We start from the raw sequence: 15392 nt of genomic DNA on the forward strand, positions 1-15392 counted from the left end.
TCTCCCCATAACCTCTGACATCAGTACTAATCAATACTGAGTGGGCATATACATGGCAAATGCAGTATAATGTAGATAAATGTGAGGTTATCCACATTGGCGGCAAAAACAAGGAGCCAGATTATTATCTCAATGGTGTTAGGTTAGGTAAGGGGGAGGTGCAGCGAGACCTGGGTGTCCTTGTACACCAGTCACTGAAAGTTGACGTGTAGGTACAGCAGGCAGTGAAGAAAGCTAATGGCATGTTGGCCTTCATAACAAGAGGATTTCAGTATAGGAGTAAAGAGGTTCTGCAGTTGAATAGGGCCATGGTAAGACCACATCTGGAGTATTATGTACAGTTTTGGTCTCCTAATTTGAGGAAGGACATCATTGTAATTGAGGCAGTGCAGCGTAGGTTCACGAGATTGATCCCTGGGATGGCGGGACTGTCATATGAGGAAAGATTGAAAAGACTAGGCTTGTATTCACTGGAGTTTAGAAGGATGAGAGGGGATCTTATAGAAACATATAACAATTATAAAAGGACTGGACAAACTAGATGCAGGAAAAATGTTCCCAATGTTGGGCGAGTCCAGAACCAGGGGCCACAGTCTTAGAATAAAGGGGAGGCCCTTTAAAACTGAGGTGAGAAGAAACTTTTTCACCCAGAGAGTTGTGAATTTGTGGAATTCTCTGCCACAGAGGGCAGAGGAGGCCAAATCACTGGATGGATTTAAGAGAGAGTTAGATGGAGCTCTAGGGACCAGTGGAATCAAGGGATATGGGGAGAAGGCAGGCACGGGTTATTGATTGTGGACGATCAGCCATGATCACAATGAATGGCGGTGCTGGCTTGAAGGGCTGAATGGCCTCCTCCTGCACCTATTTTCTATGTTTCTATGTAATCAGTACCCGTATAACAGCTGCATCACCCGTATAACAGACTGTATCAACACTGGTTGGTTGTTGTAAAAGTCCATTGGGCTCAGTAATGCCCTTCAGGCAAGGAAGTTTGTTGTACTTCTGTTATCTTGCCCCCAGTTAACTTCATCCCCACCAATGTGATCTAATTCTGGTCGTAACTGAAGAGGGGAACTTGGGATGAATAAAAATCACTGACACTGTCAGTAACACTCACAACCTGTGACCTTTCACCGTCCGGCGCGGCCTGGAACGTGGCAACGTCAACAGCCTGACCGCGGGAGAAGACGGCAGGGGAAGAGAAAAGACATTCTGGCCTTCCATCACAGTGAGGAGGGGACTGGAGGAGACTCACTGTGATGGATGTTTCTTTTTTTCTTTCTTTTTTTTTGTGTTTTGTGTTGGTTGGGGTTGTGTAATTTGCTTCTTTTATTGCTCTTATTGTTGGACTGTGGGTGACGAAATCTCGTCCAAAAGACTTGTTTTTTGGATGACAAATAAATATATCCTGAATCCTATCCTGAATCCTAATAATCAAAACAAAAAAAAAATCCTGTTTTTCCTCAATGTGTAATTTTAAACCTCTTTTCATTCTGCTGTTTATCATCAAATTCCAATTTTTCCTAATTGAATATCCTCTTTGAATATCGCCTTACTGAATGTGGCACAGTGGCCACGCATCGCCAGAGACCCGGGTTCGATCCTGACTACAAGTGCTGTCAGTGCGGAATTTGTAAATACTCCCTGTGACCATGTGGGTTTTCTCCGGGTGCTCCGGTTTCCTCCCACATTCCAAAGGTGCGCAGGTTTGTAGATTAATTGGCTTCCGTAAATTGCCCCTGGTTTGTAGGATGCGAAAGTGAGATAACATAGAACTAGTGAAAGGGTGATCGATGGTCGGCATGGACTCGGTGGGCCGAAGGGCCTGTTTCCATGATGTATCTTTCAACTAAGATAAAAAATTAAACTCTGCTCCATCTGTCCACTACAGGAAAGACACAAAAAGCTGGAGTAGGTAGTATCCCTGGAGGTGACGTTTTGGGCCGAGATCCTTCTTCAGACTTCTTTACTACAGAGGCTTGGTGCAGTAGGTTAAGATATTTGCAGCAGCCCCAATGAAGATGTGGGACCCCACAGGGAACTGAGTATTCCCACTGAGCTGTGCACACACAGTGGTCTAATTATAAAATACAATTATAGGGACAGCAAACACTGGGGTCAATTTCTGACTGTAACACAGCGCAGAGCCTTGCCTGCTGGGACTGCAAATCAAATATCTGCCCATGTGCTGTCCACAATCCTCCAAACACACAGAGATGGGCTCAAATGCAGGCAGAATGTTTGAAAATTACTTCCACTGTTTATCCTTAGCATTTTCTTGATGCATGTAACATATGTAAAATGCATTGCAATTAACTCTGACTGTTTGTGATGATGTAATATTCAATAGCAAATTTGCAGTCTATTTTATACCGTTCCAAAATAGAGTCAATAAAACTATTAGTTCACCATCAATGTTTTAATGATTTTCACACTCTGTAATTAACATCTGGGTGAAATGATTTTTCATCCTGAATAGCCTGTTTGTGTTGCATTGCTGTGGAGGTTCCCTGGTTGCCACAGTAACTTTGGGGGAATGATACACAGAAGATCATTGCTGGAAATCCGAGTAAAAGCTATTGATTGGGAGAAACTAGATGGAAAGTCAACCCCACTTCTACCTAACCACCATAAATGGACATCAGAAGGATTGGCGCCCATGCTTTCTGAGTAGGTATGGTAGTGGTACAGCAGGTATGTTACCAACAAACCCACCACACCAGCTATAGAGTTAATGATCTGGACTCATAGAGACTTACAGCATGGAAGCAAGCACTTTGGCCCATCTTGCCCACACCAACCAAAATGTCCCATCTACCCTAGTCCCATCTACCTGCGTTTAGCCCATATTCCTCAAAACCCATCCTATCCATGATCCTGTCTAAATGTTTCTTAAACGTTGTGATAGTACCTGCCACTGGCCGCTCATTCCATACACCCACCACCCTTTGTGTGAAAAAGTTACCCCTCAGGTTCCTATTAAACCTTTTCCCCCTCACCTTAAACCTATGTCCTCTGGTTCTCAATTCCCCTGCTCTGGGCAAGAGACTGTGCGTTTACCCAATCTATTCCTCTCATGATTTTGTACACCTCTATAAGATCATCCCTCATGCTCCTGCGCTCCAAGGAATAGAGTCCCAGCCTGCTCAACCTCTCCCTGTAGCTCAGGCCCTTGAGTCCTGACAACATCCCTGTAAATCTTCTCTGCACCTTGGAATTTGGAGAAAAAAAAACTAGTTTCAGCAACGATTCTTGTAAAAACCCATTTGTATTGATGTCCTTTGGGGGGAGAATTCTGCCATCCTTACCTGGTCTGGACCCTGTACCTCTCTGGACTATCCTTCCCAAGTGGGTGACTCCTAAATGCCATTGGAAATGACCGGGCAAGTCATCCAGCTGCAGGTGACAAACTGCCACCTTCCAAGGGCAGACACGGATAGACAATAAATGCTGGCCTTGATTAGATCTTGAAAAACGTACGTAAGATATCTAATAAACTGAGTAATATCATGCCTTACTCAGATAGAGCCCATAAAATCACCTTAATGAAACTTGACATTAAATTTCATGATTTTGGGACATTTCAAGGGACTTTAGACACCATTGTGTACTTTTGAAATATCATCACTTTTGGACAGCATAAGGAAATTTCAGTGTAGCAGGATCCCACAAGGGACAATGATTAGTCTGGGTGATGTTGTACTTATCCAGTTCTACAGCGCTTATTTGGGTGCCAATTTCTCGGGCTGAATCAATCCACTCTGGAAATTGTTTGGCATTTCCGGTCACAAATCACACTTGTGTCAATAGAACAACTTCCACATCAGACTCGATGGAATAATGTAATTGCCCAAGTAACGCTCCTTCAGTGCATTGTCAAGGAAACCAGATCACCTCATCAGAATAGACTTTAGACTTTGTAGATACAGCGCAGAAACAGGCCCTTTGGCCCACCGAGGAGTCCGTGCCAACCAGCGATCGCCCTGTACACTAGCACTATCCTACACACCAGGGACAATTTACAATTTTACTGAAGCCAATTAACCCGCAAACCTGGACGTCTTTGGAGTGTGGGAGGAGTACCAGGGCACCCAGAGAAAACCCACGTGGTCACAGGGAGAACGTACAAATTCCGTACAGACAGCACCCGTGGTCAGGATTGAACCCGGGTCTCTGGCGCTGTAAGGCAGCAACTCTACCACTGTGCTAACTGTGATTGAACTCTCTGAGCAGGTCCAAACACAGGGCTGGTAACCACATTCAGAAGAGTTCCTTCATTTACCTCCTCTCCTTTAAGATTGGACTGCCTACCGACCCCTCTAACAACCCCCCGCCCACTAGAGTTCATTGATCCCTGCTACAATTATTCAAATATCCTCCCCCCTCCCCTCCCTTCCAACTCTGTCTCCCCAACACCTCGCCTGCCTCCTACTGAGGCTCCGATCTGACTCCTGACTCCTGAAGGCTCTGGTGAGGACACGTTTGGAACATGGTGAGCAGTTTTGGGCCCCACACCTGAGGAGGGGTGTGCTGGCATTGGAGAGTGTCCAGTGGAGATTGACGGGAATGATCCCAGGGATGATCGGATTAATGTATGAGTGTTTGAAGGCTCAGGGCCTGTATTCACTACCGTGTAGAAGAATGGGGGGGGGGGGGGGGGGAGGTGGAGGGGAAGGGGAGGGGTGGGGGGAGGGGGAGGGAGGGGGGAGGAGGGGGGGGAGGGGGAGGGAAGCGGGGGAGGGGGAGAGGGGAGGGGGAGGGGGGGGAGGAGAGGGTGCTAGTATCTCTCTAAAACCTACCCTATCCTTGTACCTGTTTAAATGTTTCTCAAGTGTTGCAATAGTACATGTCTCAACTACCTCCTCTAGCCACTCGTTCCATACACCCACCCACCCCCCCCCCCCCCCCCTTTGTGTAAAAAAGTTACCCCTCAGGCTCCTATTAAATCTTTTCCCCCTCACCTTAAACCTATGTCCTCTGGTTCCTTGATTCCCCTACTCTGGACAAAAGACTGTGCATTTACCCGATCTATTCCTCTCATGATTTTGTACACATTTCTGATGGTCTTATGATCTCGTGACCCTGACTGGCCAATACCTTAATCAACTTCCTAACCACAGTTTGAAGAAAGGTCTCAACCTGAAACGTCACCAATTCCTTCTCTCCAAAGATGGTGCCTGTGCAGCAGTTACTCCAGCATGTTGTGCCTTCGATACCTTAAACATATTCATGACCACAACCTTGATAGTGCGGCATTCGAATGCAGAAAAGAAATGCTTCATTTCCTTTAAACTCCTCTCTCCATTATTTCAGTGCAGACATTAATCTGTTCATTTTAAAGGCATCATTGCCCCACTAAAATAGCAGAAGGAAAATCCCCAGGCACATGCCAAATGTTTCAGCCCATGCCTTGCATTGTGTTCTATCAGGACCAGTGCACATTAGATGCTCGGTAATCATTATCCATCAATTGTAATTACAAACATCGTAGGTTGCTCACTCTGTCTCCATCTGCTTACCACAGTCCACTCCCACATTTAACAGATCTCAAAACAATTTGTTCTAGGGGAGTGAAAGGATGTTTTCACTCTCCACCAGAGCAACAACTCCTGCCCGGGATATCGATGGATAATGGAGTCAACTGCCAGGCGTGCGTTCAGCTTTTTCCTCACATAAAAGGTAAACAAACACCCAATAAATTCAGTCTGTATGCCTCCACCTTTATACAAAGGAATAATGGATAACCTGGAAGTGTAGTTCATGTCTGTAATCTAAGCAAGGAGTTCCAATGATTTATATGAAAGAATAATGGATGCCTGAGATGAAAGTTCATTCCTTTAACCTAAAGCAAGGTGTTCCAGTGATTTAGATGAAAGAATAACGGATAACCTGGGAGGAAAGTTCATGTCTGTAATCTAAAGCAAGGAATTGCGATGATTTATATAAATGTAAACGAAGAGAGCTGTGGCTGCAGTTTACTGAGGAGGCTCGAATTGTTTATCTGCAGATTAATGTTCAGGCTGCATTAGAATGGATGGGTTCAGAATCTCGCATACTTATGGGCAATGCACGGTGTGAGTATCTGTTATACCATCTAATCCAAGGCATCAGATTGTCTCACAGATCACAGGAGCAGCGTGAACTGTTTTCAATTGTTGGCGTTGAGATGAGACGGCAGTCTGGAAATGACTCCCTGTCACATTTAACTGTACGATACGTACTGGTGCCCTTTCGAGAGGGCATTTTGTTTCTGGACCCGCTGTGTGGATGGTTGATGTGGCAAATTACCCAGCTCGGCCCCGCTTCAAAGTGGACACCCTCGTTCCTGTATAAACGCTAGCAATTTCATTTTGAGGAATAACTCATACACTCACATCATTACTTTGCTCAATGATATGATTTGGATCAGATTGTATGAACGGGGGGGGGATCTGTGACCGACCGGGTGGAGAATTAGGTGGCACCTTGCATCTTCTGCAAGCTTTCACCCTCTTGACGCCTTTCTCAGGTTGAAAGGTCTGCCGCTGTTGAAATGCCTGACACACGATGACATTCACACCGGATAATGAACCACTGTGACACTGTCAATGCAGGTTCAGCAGGAAAGGAACGCAGTACCGAGTTACAGATCATTCTATAGCATTGCTCCATACTTTGAATAGTTGGGGGTTGGGTGACATGTCAAAAAAGTAGCTACATTTGCAAATTCTGGACTCTGAACTGATGTGTGCTGCCTTGTCAGTTTTGTGTAGATAAAGCACCAGTTCTAACTCAGAATGCAGAAAATGTGACCCACCTTTGTTCTCGACCTTGAGATCTTCCTGAAGGAGCTCGTTCTGCCGGTTGCCAAGTACAAATGCCAGGAAGGAGAGGATTAATGCATCCAGTATTCCGATAATGGCCAGGATGTACGCCCAGCGCACGGAACAGTTCCCCAGTCTGTACTTCCCCGTTTTATCCCCGCACATGTGTCTCACGGCTTCTGAGTCCCATCCGTCGGGGAATACCAAACATCCCAGCACAAGGCAAACAGCTGGGGAGAGAATGGAGGGAGAGGGAAATATGGGGAAAAAAACAAGAAATCAGGAAAATACTGAAGAAATCAGCTCTTATCTAACTGCATGCTTCCGTATCAAAAGAGGTTCTTGCAGCAGAAAACATTTTGTCCATTATTACCCAAATCAACTTTATGGGAGGATCACTGGCATTTGAACAGATATGTATTTCATGATAAGAATTTTTTTAGACAATAGACAATAGACAATAGACAATAGGTGCAGGAGTAGGCCATTCAGCCCTTCGAGCCAGCACTGCCATTCAATGTGATCATGGCTGATCATTCTCAATCAGTACCCCGTTCCTGCCTTCTCCCCATACCCCCTGACTCCGCTATCCTTAAGAGCTCTATCTAGCTCTCTCTTGAATGCATTCAGAGAATTGGCCTCCACTGCCTTCTGAGGCAGAGAATTCCACAGATTCACAACTCTCTGACTGAAAAAGTTTTTCCTCATCTCCGTTCTAAATGGCCTACCCCTTATTCTTAAACTGTGGCCCCTTGTTCTGGACATGTTCTTAGATTAATAAAGATCAGATAACACCGAAATTTGCCAACATTAGTTTAGTTTAGTTTAGAAATATACAGCATTGATACAGGCCCTTCAGCCCACCAAGACCGCGGAGAGAGGAGAACTTCTTCAAAGTGCCTGACCCCTGAGTTACCCCATCTTTTTGTGTCTATCTTTGGTTTAAACCAGCATCTGCAGCTCCTTCCTACAGATTTTTTCTGCAAAATCTCCTCAAGGTATGCCTACTTTGAAGAAATTTTCCTCCTCTCTCTTATGAGAGTTCTGCCAACACCATCTCTCACTGCCTAAGTATCTTTTATATGCCTCGTTTCCCTTTCCCCTGACTCTCAGTTTGAAGAAGGGTCTCAACCCAAATCGCCGCCTGTTCCATTTCTCCAGAGATGCTGCCTGACCCGCTGAGTTGCTCCAGCTTTTTACGTCTATCTTCGGTTTAAACTAACCTTTCCCATTCCCACATTGTCCTGTTTATCCTCAGCTTTCCCCTCAGCTGGGCTGAGCCAAACACCAACATGAACAACACCTCCTATTCCGCCTGCATACTCTGCAACCCAATGGTGTGAACATTGGCTTTTCCAAGTTCAAGCAATCCGCACCCCTTGTGTTCCTATCTCCAAGTTCCTCAGCACAAATATCACCAATATGTTGTCCTGGACCTACCACAGTGAAGCTATGGCCAACAAGGGACACTGACCATTCTCCTTTCTCAGAATACTCAGGAAGTTCAGCATGTGTCCAACATCTCCAAACAACTTCTACCATAGAAAGCATCCTCTTGGAACACATCACTGCTTGAAAACTCCGAAAAAAAGCCCTGACCTGAAATGTCTTCCATCCTTTTGCCTCCACAGATGCTGCCTGGTCTGCTCAGTTCCTCCGGCACTTTGTTTGTACTGGAAGAATCATGTTTAATTTTTACCTCAAACTCTTTCCCTGGATTATTTAGGCAGATAACGATACCGGGCCTGTGCCAAGTGTTACCACCAAGAGTGGTGCAGTTTTGATCTTCAAATTTGAGGAAGGATATTCTTGCTATTGAGGGCGTGCAGCGTAGGTTCACTAGGTTGATTCCCGGAATGGCGGGACTGTCGTATGTTGAAAGGCTGGAGCAATTAGGCTTGTATACACTGGAATTTAGAAGGATGAGGGGGGATCTTATTGAAACATATAAGATAATTAGGGGATTGGACACATTAGAGGCAGGAAACATGTTCCCAATGTTGGGGGAGTCCAGAACAAGGGGCCACAGTTTAAGAATAAGGGGTAGGCCATTTAGAACGGAGATGAGGAAGAACCTTTTCAGTCAGAGAGTGGTGAAGGTGTGGAATTCTCTGCCTCAGAAGGCAGTGGAGGCCAGTTCGTTGGATGCTTTCAAGAGAGAGCTGGATAGAGCTCTTAAGGATAGCGGAGTGAGGGGGTATGGGGAGAAGGCAGGTACGGGGTACTGATTGAGAGTGATCAGCCATGATCGCATTGAATGGCGGTGCTGGCTCGAAGGGCTGAATGGCCTACTCCTGCACCTATTGTCTATTGTCTATTGTTCCAGGAGATGCAATTGACACTGCAATCAGTCCACCCAGATTCCTTGCCACCATGAAATAAAATACACAGGGTGTCTCTTTCTTCCTCTCTCTAAATGTGGAGCTGAGCATGGTGTTCCACAGCATGCAGCTGTTAATCCTTTCCTTCATGAAATGAAGCACAGATAACAACCATTCTCCTACGATAGGCACAAAAAGCTGGAGTAACTCAGCGGGACAGGCAGCATCTCTGGAGAAAAGGTATGGGTGACGTTTCGGGTCAAGACCCTACTTCAGATTCCTACGATTGATGAAATTCTCATGATTCATGAAGGGCATTCCTGTTTTGTTGACAATCAACACACGTTGAATGTGAATGAGTCTATTAAAACAAACCCCCCCTCCCCCCCCCCCCCCCACAAAGGGCTGGAGTAACAGCGGCTAAGGCAGCATCTCTGGAGGAAGTGGATAGGCGACGTTTTGGGTCAGGACCCTTCTTCAGACATTGCAGTCGGGGTGGATAATGCTGGAAGAGTGGTACAGGAAGGGCAAAGCCTGGCAAGTGATCGATGGATGAAGGTGAGGGGGGGCTTTTTGATGTGAGGACAAAGGGCGAGAGATTAAAAAGGGGACTAAAGAGTGTAAGTTAAGGAGAAAAGAGGGGTGAAATCTACTGCCAGAGGGAGGAATTAAGGTGGAAGGGGACGGAGGGAGAGAGAAAGGGGGTGGGATAGTGGGGGTGATAGGTGTACGCTGATGGGTGCAGGTAGGTAGGGTGGTCAAAAGGCTTTTGGCACTAGCCTTCATCAGTCAAAGTATCGAGTATAGAAGAAGGGTCTCGACTCGAAACGTCACCCATCCCTTCTCTCCAGAGATGCTGCCTGTCCCGCTGAGTTACTCCAACATTTTGTGTCTATTATCGAGTATGGAAGTTGGTGGGCCAAGTTGCAGTTAGAAAAGACGTTGGTGAGGCCACATTTAGAGCATTGCGTTCAGTTCCAGGCAGCATGTTACAGGAAAGATGTCAGGCTGGAAAGGATGCAAGGAAGATTTACACGGATGGTTCCAGGGCTCAAGGGCCTGAGCTATAGGGAACGGTTGAGCAGGCTAGGACTCTATTCCTTGGAGCGCAGGAGGATGAGGGGTGATCTTATAGAATCGTGAAAGGAATAGATTGGGTAAATGCACAGCGTCTCTTGCCCAAAGTAGGGGAATCGAGAACCAGTAGACATAGGTTTAAGGTGATGGGGGAAAAGATTTAATAGGAACCTTAGGGGTAACATTTTTACAAAAAGGGAGGTAGGTATATGCAACAAGCTGCCGGAGGAGGTAGTTGAAGCAAGTGCTAGCGTAACATTCAAGAAACATTTAGACAGATACATGGATAGGATAACCTTTGAGAGATATGGGCCAAATGCAGGCAGGTGGGAAGAGTATAGATGGGAAATGTTGGTCGGCATGGGCAAGTTGGGCCGATGGGCCTGTTTCCGTGCTGTTTGAGTCTATGACAATGACTATGGCACGCCCCTTGGGGCACAGGGAGGAGAGGGGAGGGGGGATCGGTGGATGTGGGGGGGGGGGGGGGGGGGGAGGGGTTAATGGTGGGGGGGAGGGTAGGAGGAATTACATAAAATGAGAGAATTCATTGTTCATACCATTAGCGTAAGTTCCCCAAGTGGAACATGAACTCTATCAAGACAGTGTGCAGGATATAAACACCTTTCAGGCTATGTTGGTGATGGGAGGCTTGTTTAAGACATTCCTGCACCAGGGTTCAACAGTACAACCTGCACCTACTGTGCCTACTTTAGCTGTCAGTTCCCAAGCAACAGAAGTAACGCAGGCAAGCAGCACACAGCAGGCTCAGCCAGCAGACAGCACAGACTATGTTGGGGAAACTCCTACCAACTCCAATCTGTTCGCACTAAAGCATGGAAATCCTCCATGCTGTCATTTTCTCAGATGTTGATTCACACGTTTTCGAAGATGCAAGCTGTCTGCCACAACTTCCTTTGGCACAGCCCGGATATGCAAACACGCTGCCAGCCTTAGTCCTGGTTTCTCCCCGCTGTGTCCCGGCTTGCAGTTCCAGCACAAAAAAAAAAAGATCCCTTCTATCGGCTGGTGGCAATCTCTCCCCCTGAGTCAGACGGTTGCTTCAAGTCCCACACCAGAGACGAACGTCCAACGTAGCTGTGAGGGAAAACTGCACAGCCCGTTGTATCCCTGTCGTTAGCACATCTTCCCCAGCCAACAATGGGCCATTATGGACTCTACCCTTCCTGAGGTCATCTGCTGCCAGCCCTGTTTTGTTCTGGCCTTCTCTATCTTTCAGTCTGAAGAAGGGTTCCAACCCGAAACGTCATCTATTCCTTTTCTCCAGAGATGCAGCCTGTCCCGCTGAGTTACTCCAGCATTTTGTGCCTATCTTTGGTTTAAAACAGCGTCTGCAGTTCCTTCCTACACATTTCTCAAATAAACGTATAGGATTCCCGAAGCTTCGTTGTAAAGGGTAGGACTGTTTTCCCTGAGTCATGTCAAAGAGTCATAGAGTCATAGAATCATAGAGTGATACAGTGTGGAAACTGGCCCTTCGACCCAACTTGCCCACACCGGCCAACATGTCAGCTACACTAGTCCTGCCTGCCTGCATTTGGTCCATATCCCTCCAAATCTGTCCTATCCATCGTTATAGGGGCCGAATTAGGCCATTCGGCCCATTGGCTCTACTCCATCATTCAGTCAGGGATCATCTATTTTTCCGTCTCAACCCCACCCTCCTGCCTTCAACCCCTAACACCCTTACCCCATACAGATCAAGAATCTGGCAATCTCCCCATTAAAAATACCCAATGACTTGGCTTCCACACCTGTCTGTTATAATGAATTCCATAGATTCATCACCCTCCGGCTAAATAAATTCCTCGTCGTCTCCTTTCTAAAGGTACGTCCTTTTATTCAGAGGCTGTGCCCTCTGGTCCAAGATTCTCCTACTAGTGGAAACATCCTCTCCGCATCCACTCTATCCAGGCCTTTCAGTATTCGGTAAATTCAAATGAATCCACCCTCATCCTTCTAAACTCCAGTGAGTGCAGGCCCTGTGCCATCAAATGCTCATCATACGTTAACCCAGTCTTGCCCGGGATCATTCTCGTAAACTTCCTCTGGACCCTCTCGAATGCCAGTACATTGATCTTCAGATATGGGGCCCAAAACTGTTCACAATAGTCAATTGTTCTTCCTCACGCATTTTAATTTAAAATTGGTTAACCTGTCATTGCTGTGCAGAAATTGGTAGCTGTATCTTGTACATTACATTGACGACTGCACTTGAAAAATCACCTCACTGGCTGCAAATTAATGAGGGGCCTGCTGAGAGGCATTGTACACATGCAAGGTTTCACTAATTGCTACCTCAACACTAGTTGATAGCTCTTCCCTCTTATCTCAAGGAATAAATTAAACTATACAAAGTAGGTCATTCAGCCCATTAGTCTGTGTCAGTTCAGCAGTGTTAGATACACAACTGACCATAAACTCATTTATGTTCATATATTTTAGGGGCAGAATTAGGCCAATCAAGTCGACTCTGCCATTCAATCATGGCCGATCTATCTTTCCCTCTCAACCCCATTCTCCTGCCTTCTCCCCATAACCCCTGACACCCTTGCTCATCAAGAATCTGTGAATCTGTGCCTTAGAAATACCCAATGACTTGGCCTCCACAGCCGCCTGTGGCAATGAATTCCACAGATTCACCACCCTCTGAGTAAAGAAATCCATCCTCGTCTCCCTTCTAAAGGTACGTCCTTTTATTTTGAGGCTATGACCTCAGGTCCTAGACTCTCCCACAAGTGGAAACATCCTCTCCTCACCCACTCTATCCAGTCCTTTCACTGTTCGGTAAGTTTCAATGAGGCCCCCCCCCCATCATCCTTCTAAACTCCAGCGAGTACAGGCCCAGTGCCATCAATCGCTCATCATTCCTGGGATTATTCTCGTAAAATTTAGAAATCATATATCTATTTTAGGGCAACCATTAGTGTTCCTATTGTGCACTGTGATGGGTCTAACACAGCAGGATGCAAAATCTAAAAGTTATCACGCATTAATATCTCACAATGAAACAGCGCCTTCAACATCGCAAAATGTTCGCAGCTGTTTCGCAAGAACAGTTGTCAAACAAAAGTGACGCAGAGCAACAGAAGGAGATACTGAAACATGTGGGTGGCAGAGTGGTAGAGCTGCTGCCTCACAGCGCCAGAGACCCGGGTTTGATCCTCACCTCCGGTGCTGCCTGTGTGGAGTATGTGTGCTCTCCCTGTGACTGTGTGAGGAAACCAGAGCACCCGGAGAAAACCCACACCGTTGCAGGGAGAACGTACAAACTCCCCGTACTGGCAGCGCCCGAGGTCAGGATCAAACAACCCAAGTCTCTGGCGCGGTAAGGCAGCAACTCTACCACTGCACTGCTGTGCCATCTCAAAACGGCACGGTGGCGTTGCGGTAGAGTTGCTGCCTTACAGCGAATGCAGCGCCGGAGACTCGGGTTCGATCCGGACTGCGGGCGCCGTCTGTACGGAGTTTGTACGTTCTCCCCGTGACCTGCGTGGGTTTTCTCCGAGATCTTCGGTTTCCTCCCACACTCCAAAGACGTACAGGTATGTAGGTTAATTGACTGGGTAAATGTAAAAATTGTCCCTGGTGTGTGTAGGATAGTGTTAATGTGCGGGGAGCGCTGGGCGGCGCGGACTCGGTGGGCCGAAGGGCCTGTTTCCGCACTGTATCTCTAAATCTAAATCTAAATCTAAAAAGTGGACAGTGAATGGGGAATGTTAGAGGCGCCTAAATGGTCAAAAATACAAAGGTGGTTGATGGGTTGAGGTACTTAAAGTGAATTTTCACTCTTGCCTTATATTCTCCTATTATGTAGAAAGAGCTTGTTCGGTCCATTGAATCTATGTTGTCCTCAGACTAACTCCATCAATCCCACTCTATTCACTGTAACATACTGCATTCCCTTCCACATGCTCCACCCTGATTCCCCTACCAAGGGGAATTTACTGCAGCCAACACACCCTTGGGATGTGGATGTAAATGAGAGCACTTGGGGGAAACCTAGTATGGTCACAGGGAGAACTTGCAAACTCCACAAAGAAGGCAGTGTAAGTCAGGACCAAACGTACATCTCTGGAGCTGTGAGGCTGCCAACTCTAGTGCCACTGCATCATCATTTCACCCCTTGAACTATTTTGACCTCGTTTTTCCTCTCCTAGCGCTCATCTTTGTCGCCTTCTGTGTCCGACATTGGCTAGCCCAGGCATCACTATCCCAATTACTCTCCACAAATCATCTAAATGTTGATTCTTATGCATAAGCCACCAAGGGAAAGAGCATTTAACAGCCGATTACAATCACCATGTACTAAAATCACGAAAGGGATGAATGCAGAATATATGTAAGAAGGAACTGCAGATGCTGGTTTAAACCGAAGATAGACACAAAAAGCTGGAGTAATTCAGCGGGACAGGCAGCATCTCTGGAGAGAAGGGATGGGTGGCGTTTCAGGTTGCGACCCTTCTTCAGACTGGTTAGGGATATGGGGGGAACAAGAGATATAGACGGTGATGTGGAGAGTTACTCCAGCTTTTGGTGTCTAACGCAGAATATATTATTGAGTCACTCTTCATGTTAATTGTCTGCACATGGGGGTATTTCTCATATTTCCCCAAGACTGAAACAGGCCCATTGAATCTTTGCTAACAGCTTTAGAAGACTTTGGTTAGGCCGCATTTGTGTGTAGTTTTGGTCACCCCATTATAAGAAGGATGAGGGTGCAGAGGAGATTTACAAGTGTGATGCTTGGATTAGGGGCTATTATCTTAGGGAGAGGTTGGTACAACTAAATCAACGCGAGTGGTAAAGAAGGCGTAACATATGCTTGCTTTCATCGGTCGGGCCATTGAGTGTACGAATCAGGAAGTTATAGGACTTTAATGAGGCCACATTTGGAGGATTGCATGCAGTTCTGGTTGCCCATTTACTGGGAGGACGTGGAGGCCTTGGAATGGTCCATCAGAATGATGCCTGGATTAGGTGGTATTGGCCACAAGGAGCGGTTGGACAGACTTGGATCGTTGTCTCTGGAACGCTGGAGGTTGCGGGGGGACCTGATAGAAGTATAGAACATTATGAGATGCACGGATAGGGTAGACAGCCAGAATCTTTTTCCAAGAATGGAAAAATCTAATACTAGAGGGTTCATGGCTTTAAGGTGAGAGGGGCA

General features: G+C 46.4%; 1 protein-coding gene across 7 annotated transcripts in view; it reads right to left on the minus strand.

Moving 5' to 3' along the window:
- The window catches only part of lhfpl4a (LHFPL tetraspan subfamily member 4a), a 236792-nt gene that overhangs the window by 111621 nt on the left and 109779 nt on the right, over nt 1-15392 (minus strand). For all 7 annotated transcript variants that reach the window (XR_013548365.1, XM_078414128.1, XM_078414129.1 and 4 more), the window contains exon 2: nt 6800-7036. Coding sequence is in view for 6 of the 7 variants with exons in the window: in XM_078414128.1 (XP_078270254.1) it covers nt 6800-7036 (237 nt within the window). In the remaining variant the exon portion in view is untranslated. The remainder of the gene's footprint in view (nt 1-6799; nt 7037-15392) is intronic.

This window comes from Rhinoraja longicauda, chromosome 17, assembly GCF_053455715.1.
Source record: "Rhinoraja longicauda isolate Sanriku21f chromosome 17, sRhiLon1.1, whole genome shotgun sequence".
Classification (NCBI taxonomy): domain Eukaryota; kingdom Metazoa; phylum Chordata; class Chondrichthyes; order Rajiformes; family Arhynchobatidae; genus Rhinoraja; species Rhinoraja longicauda.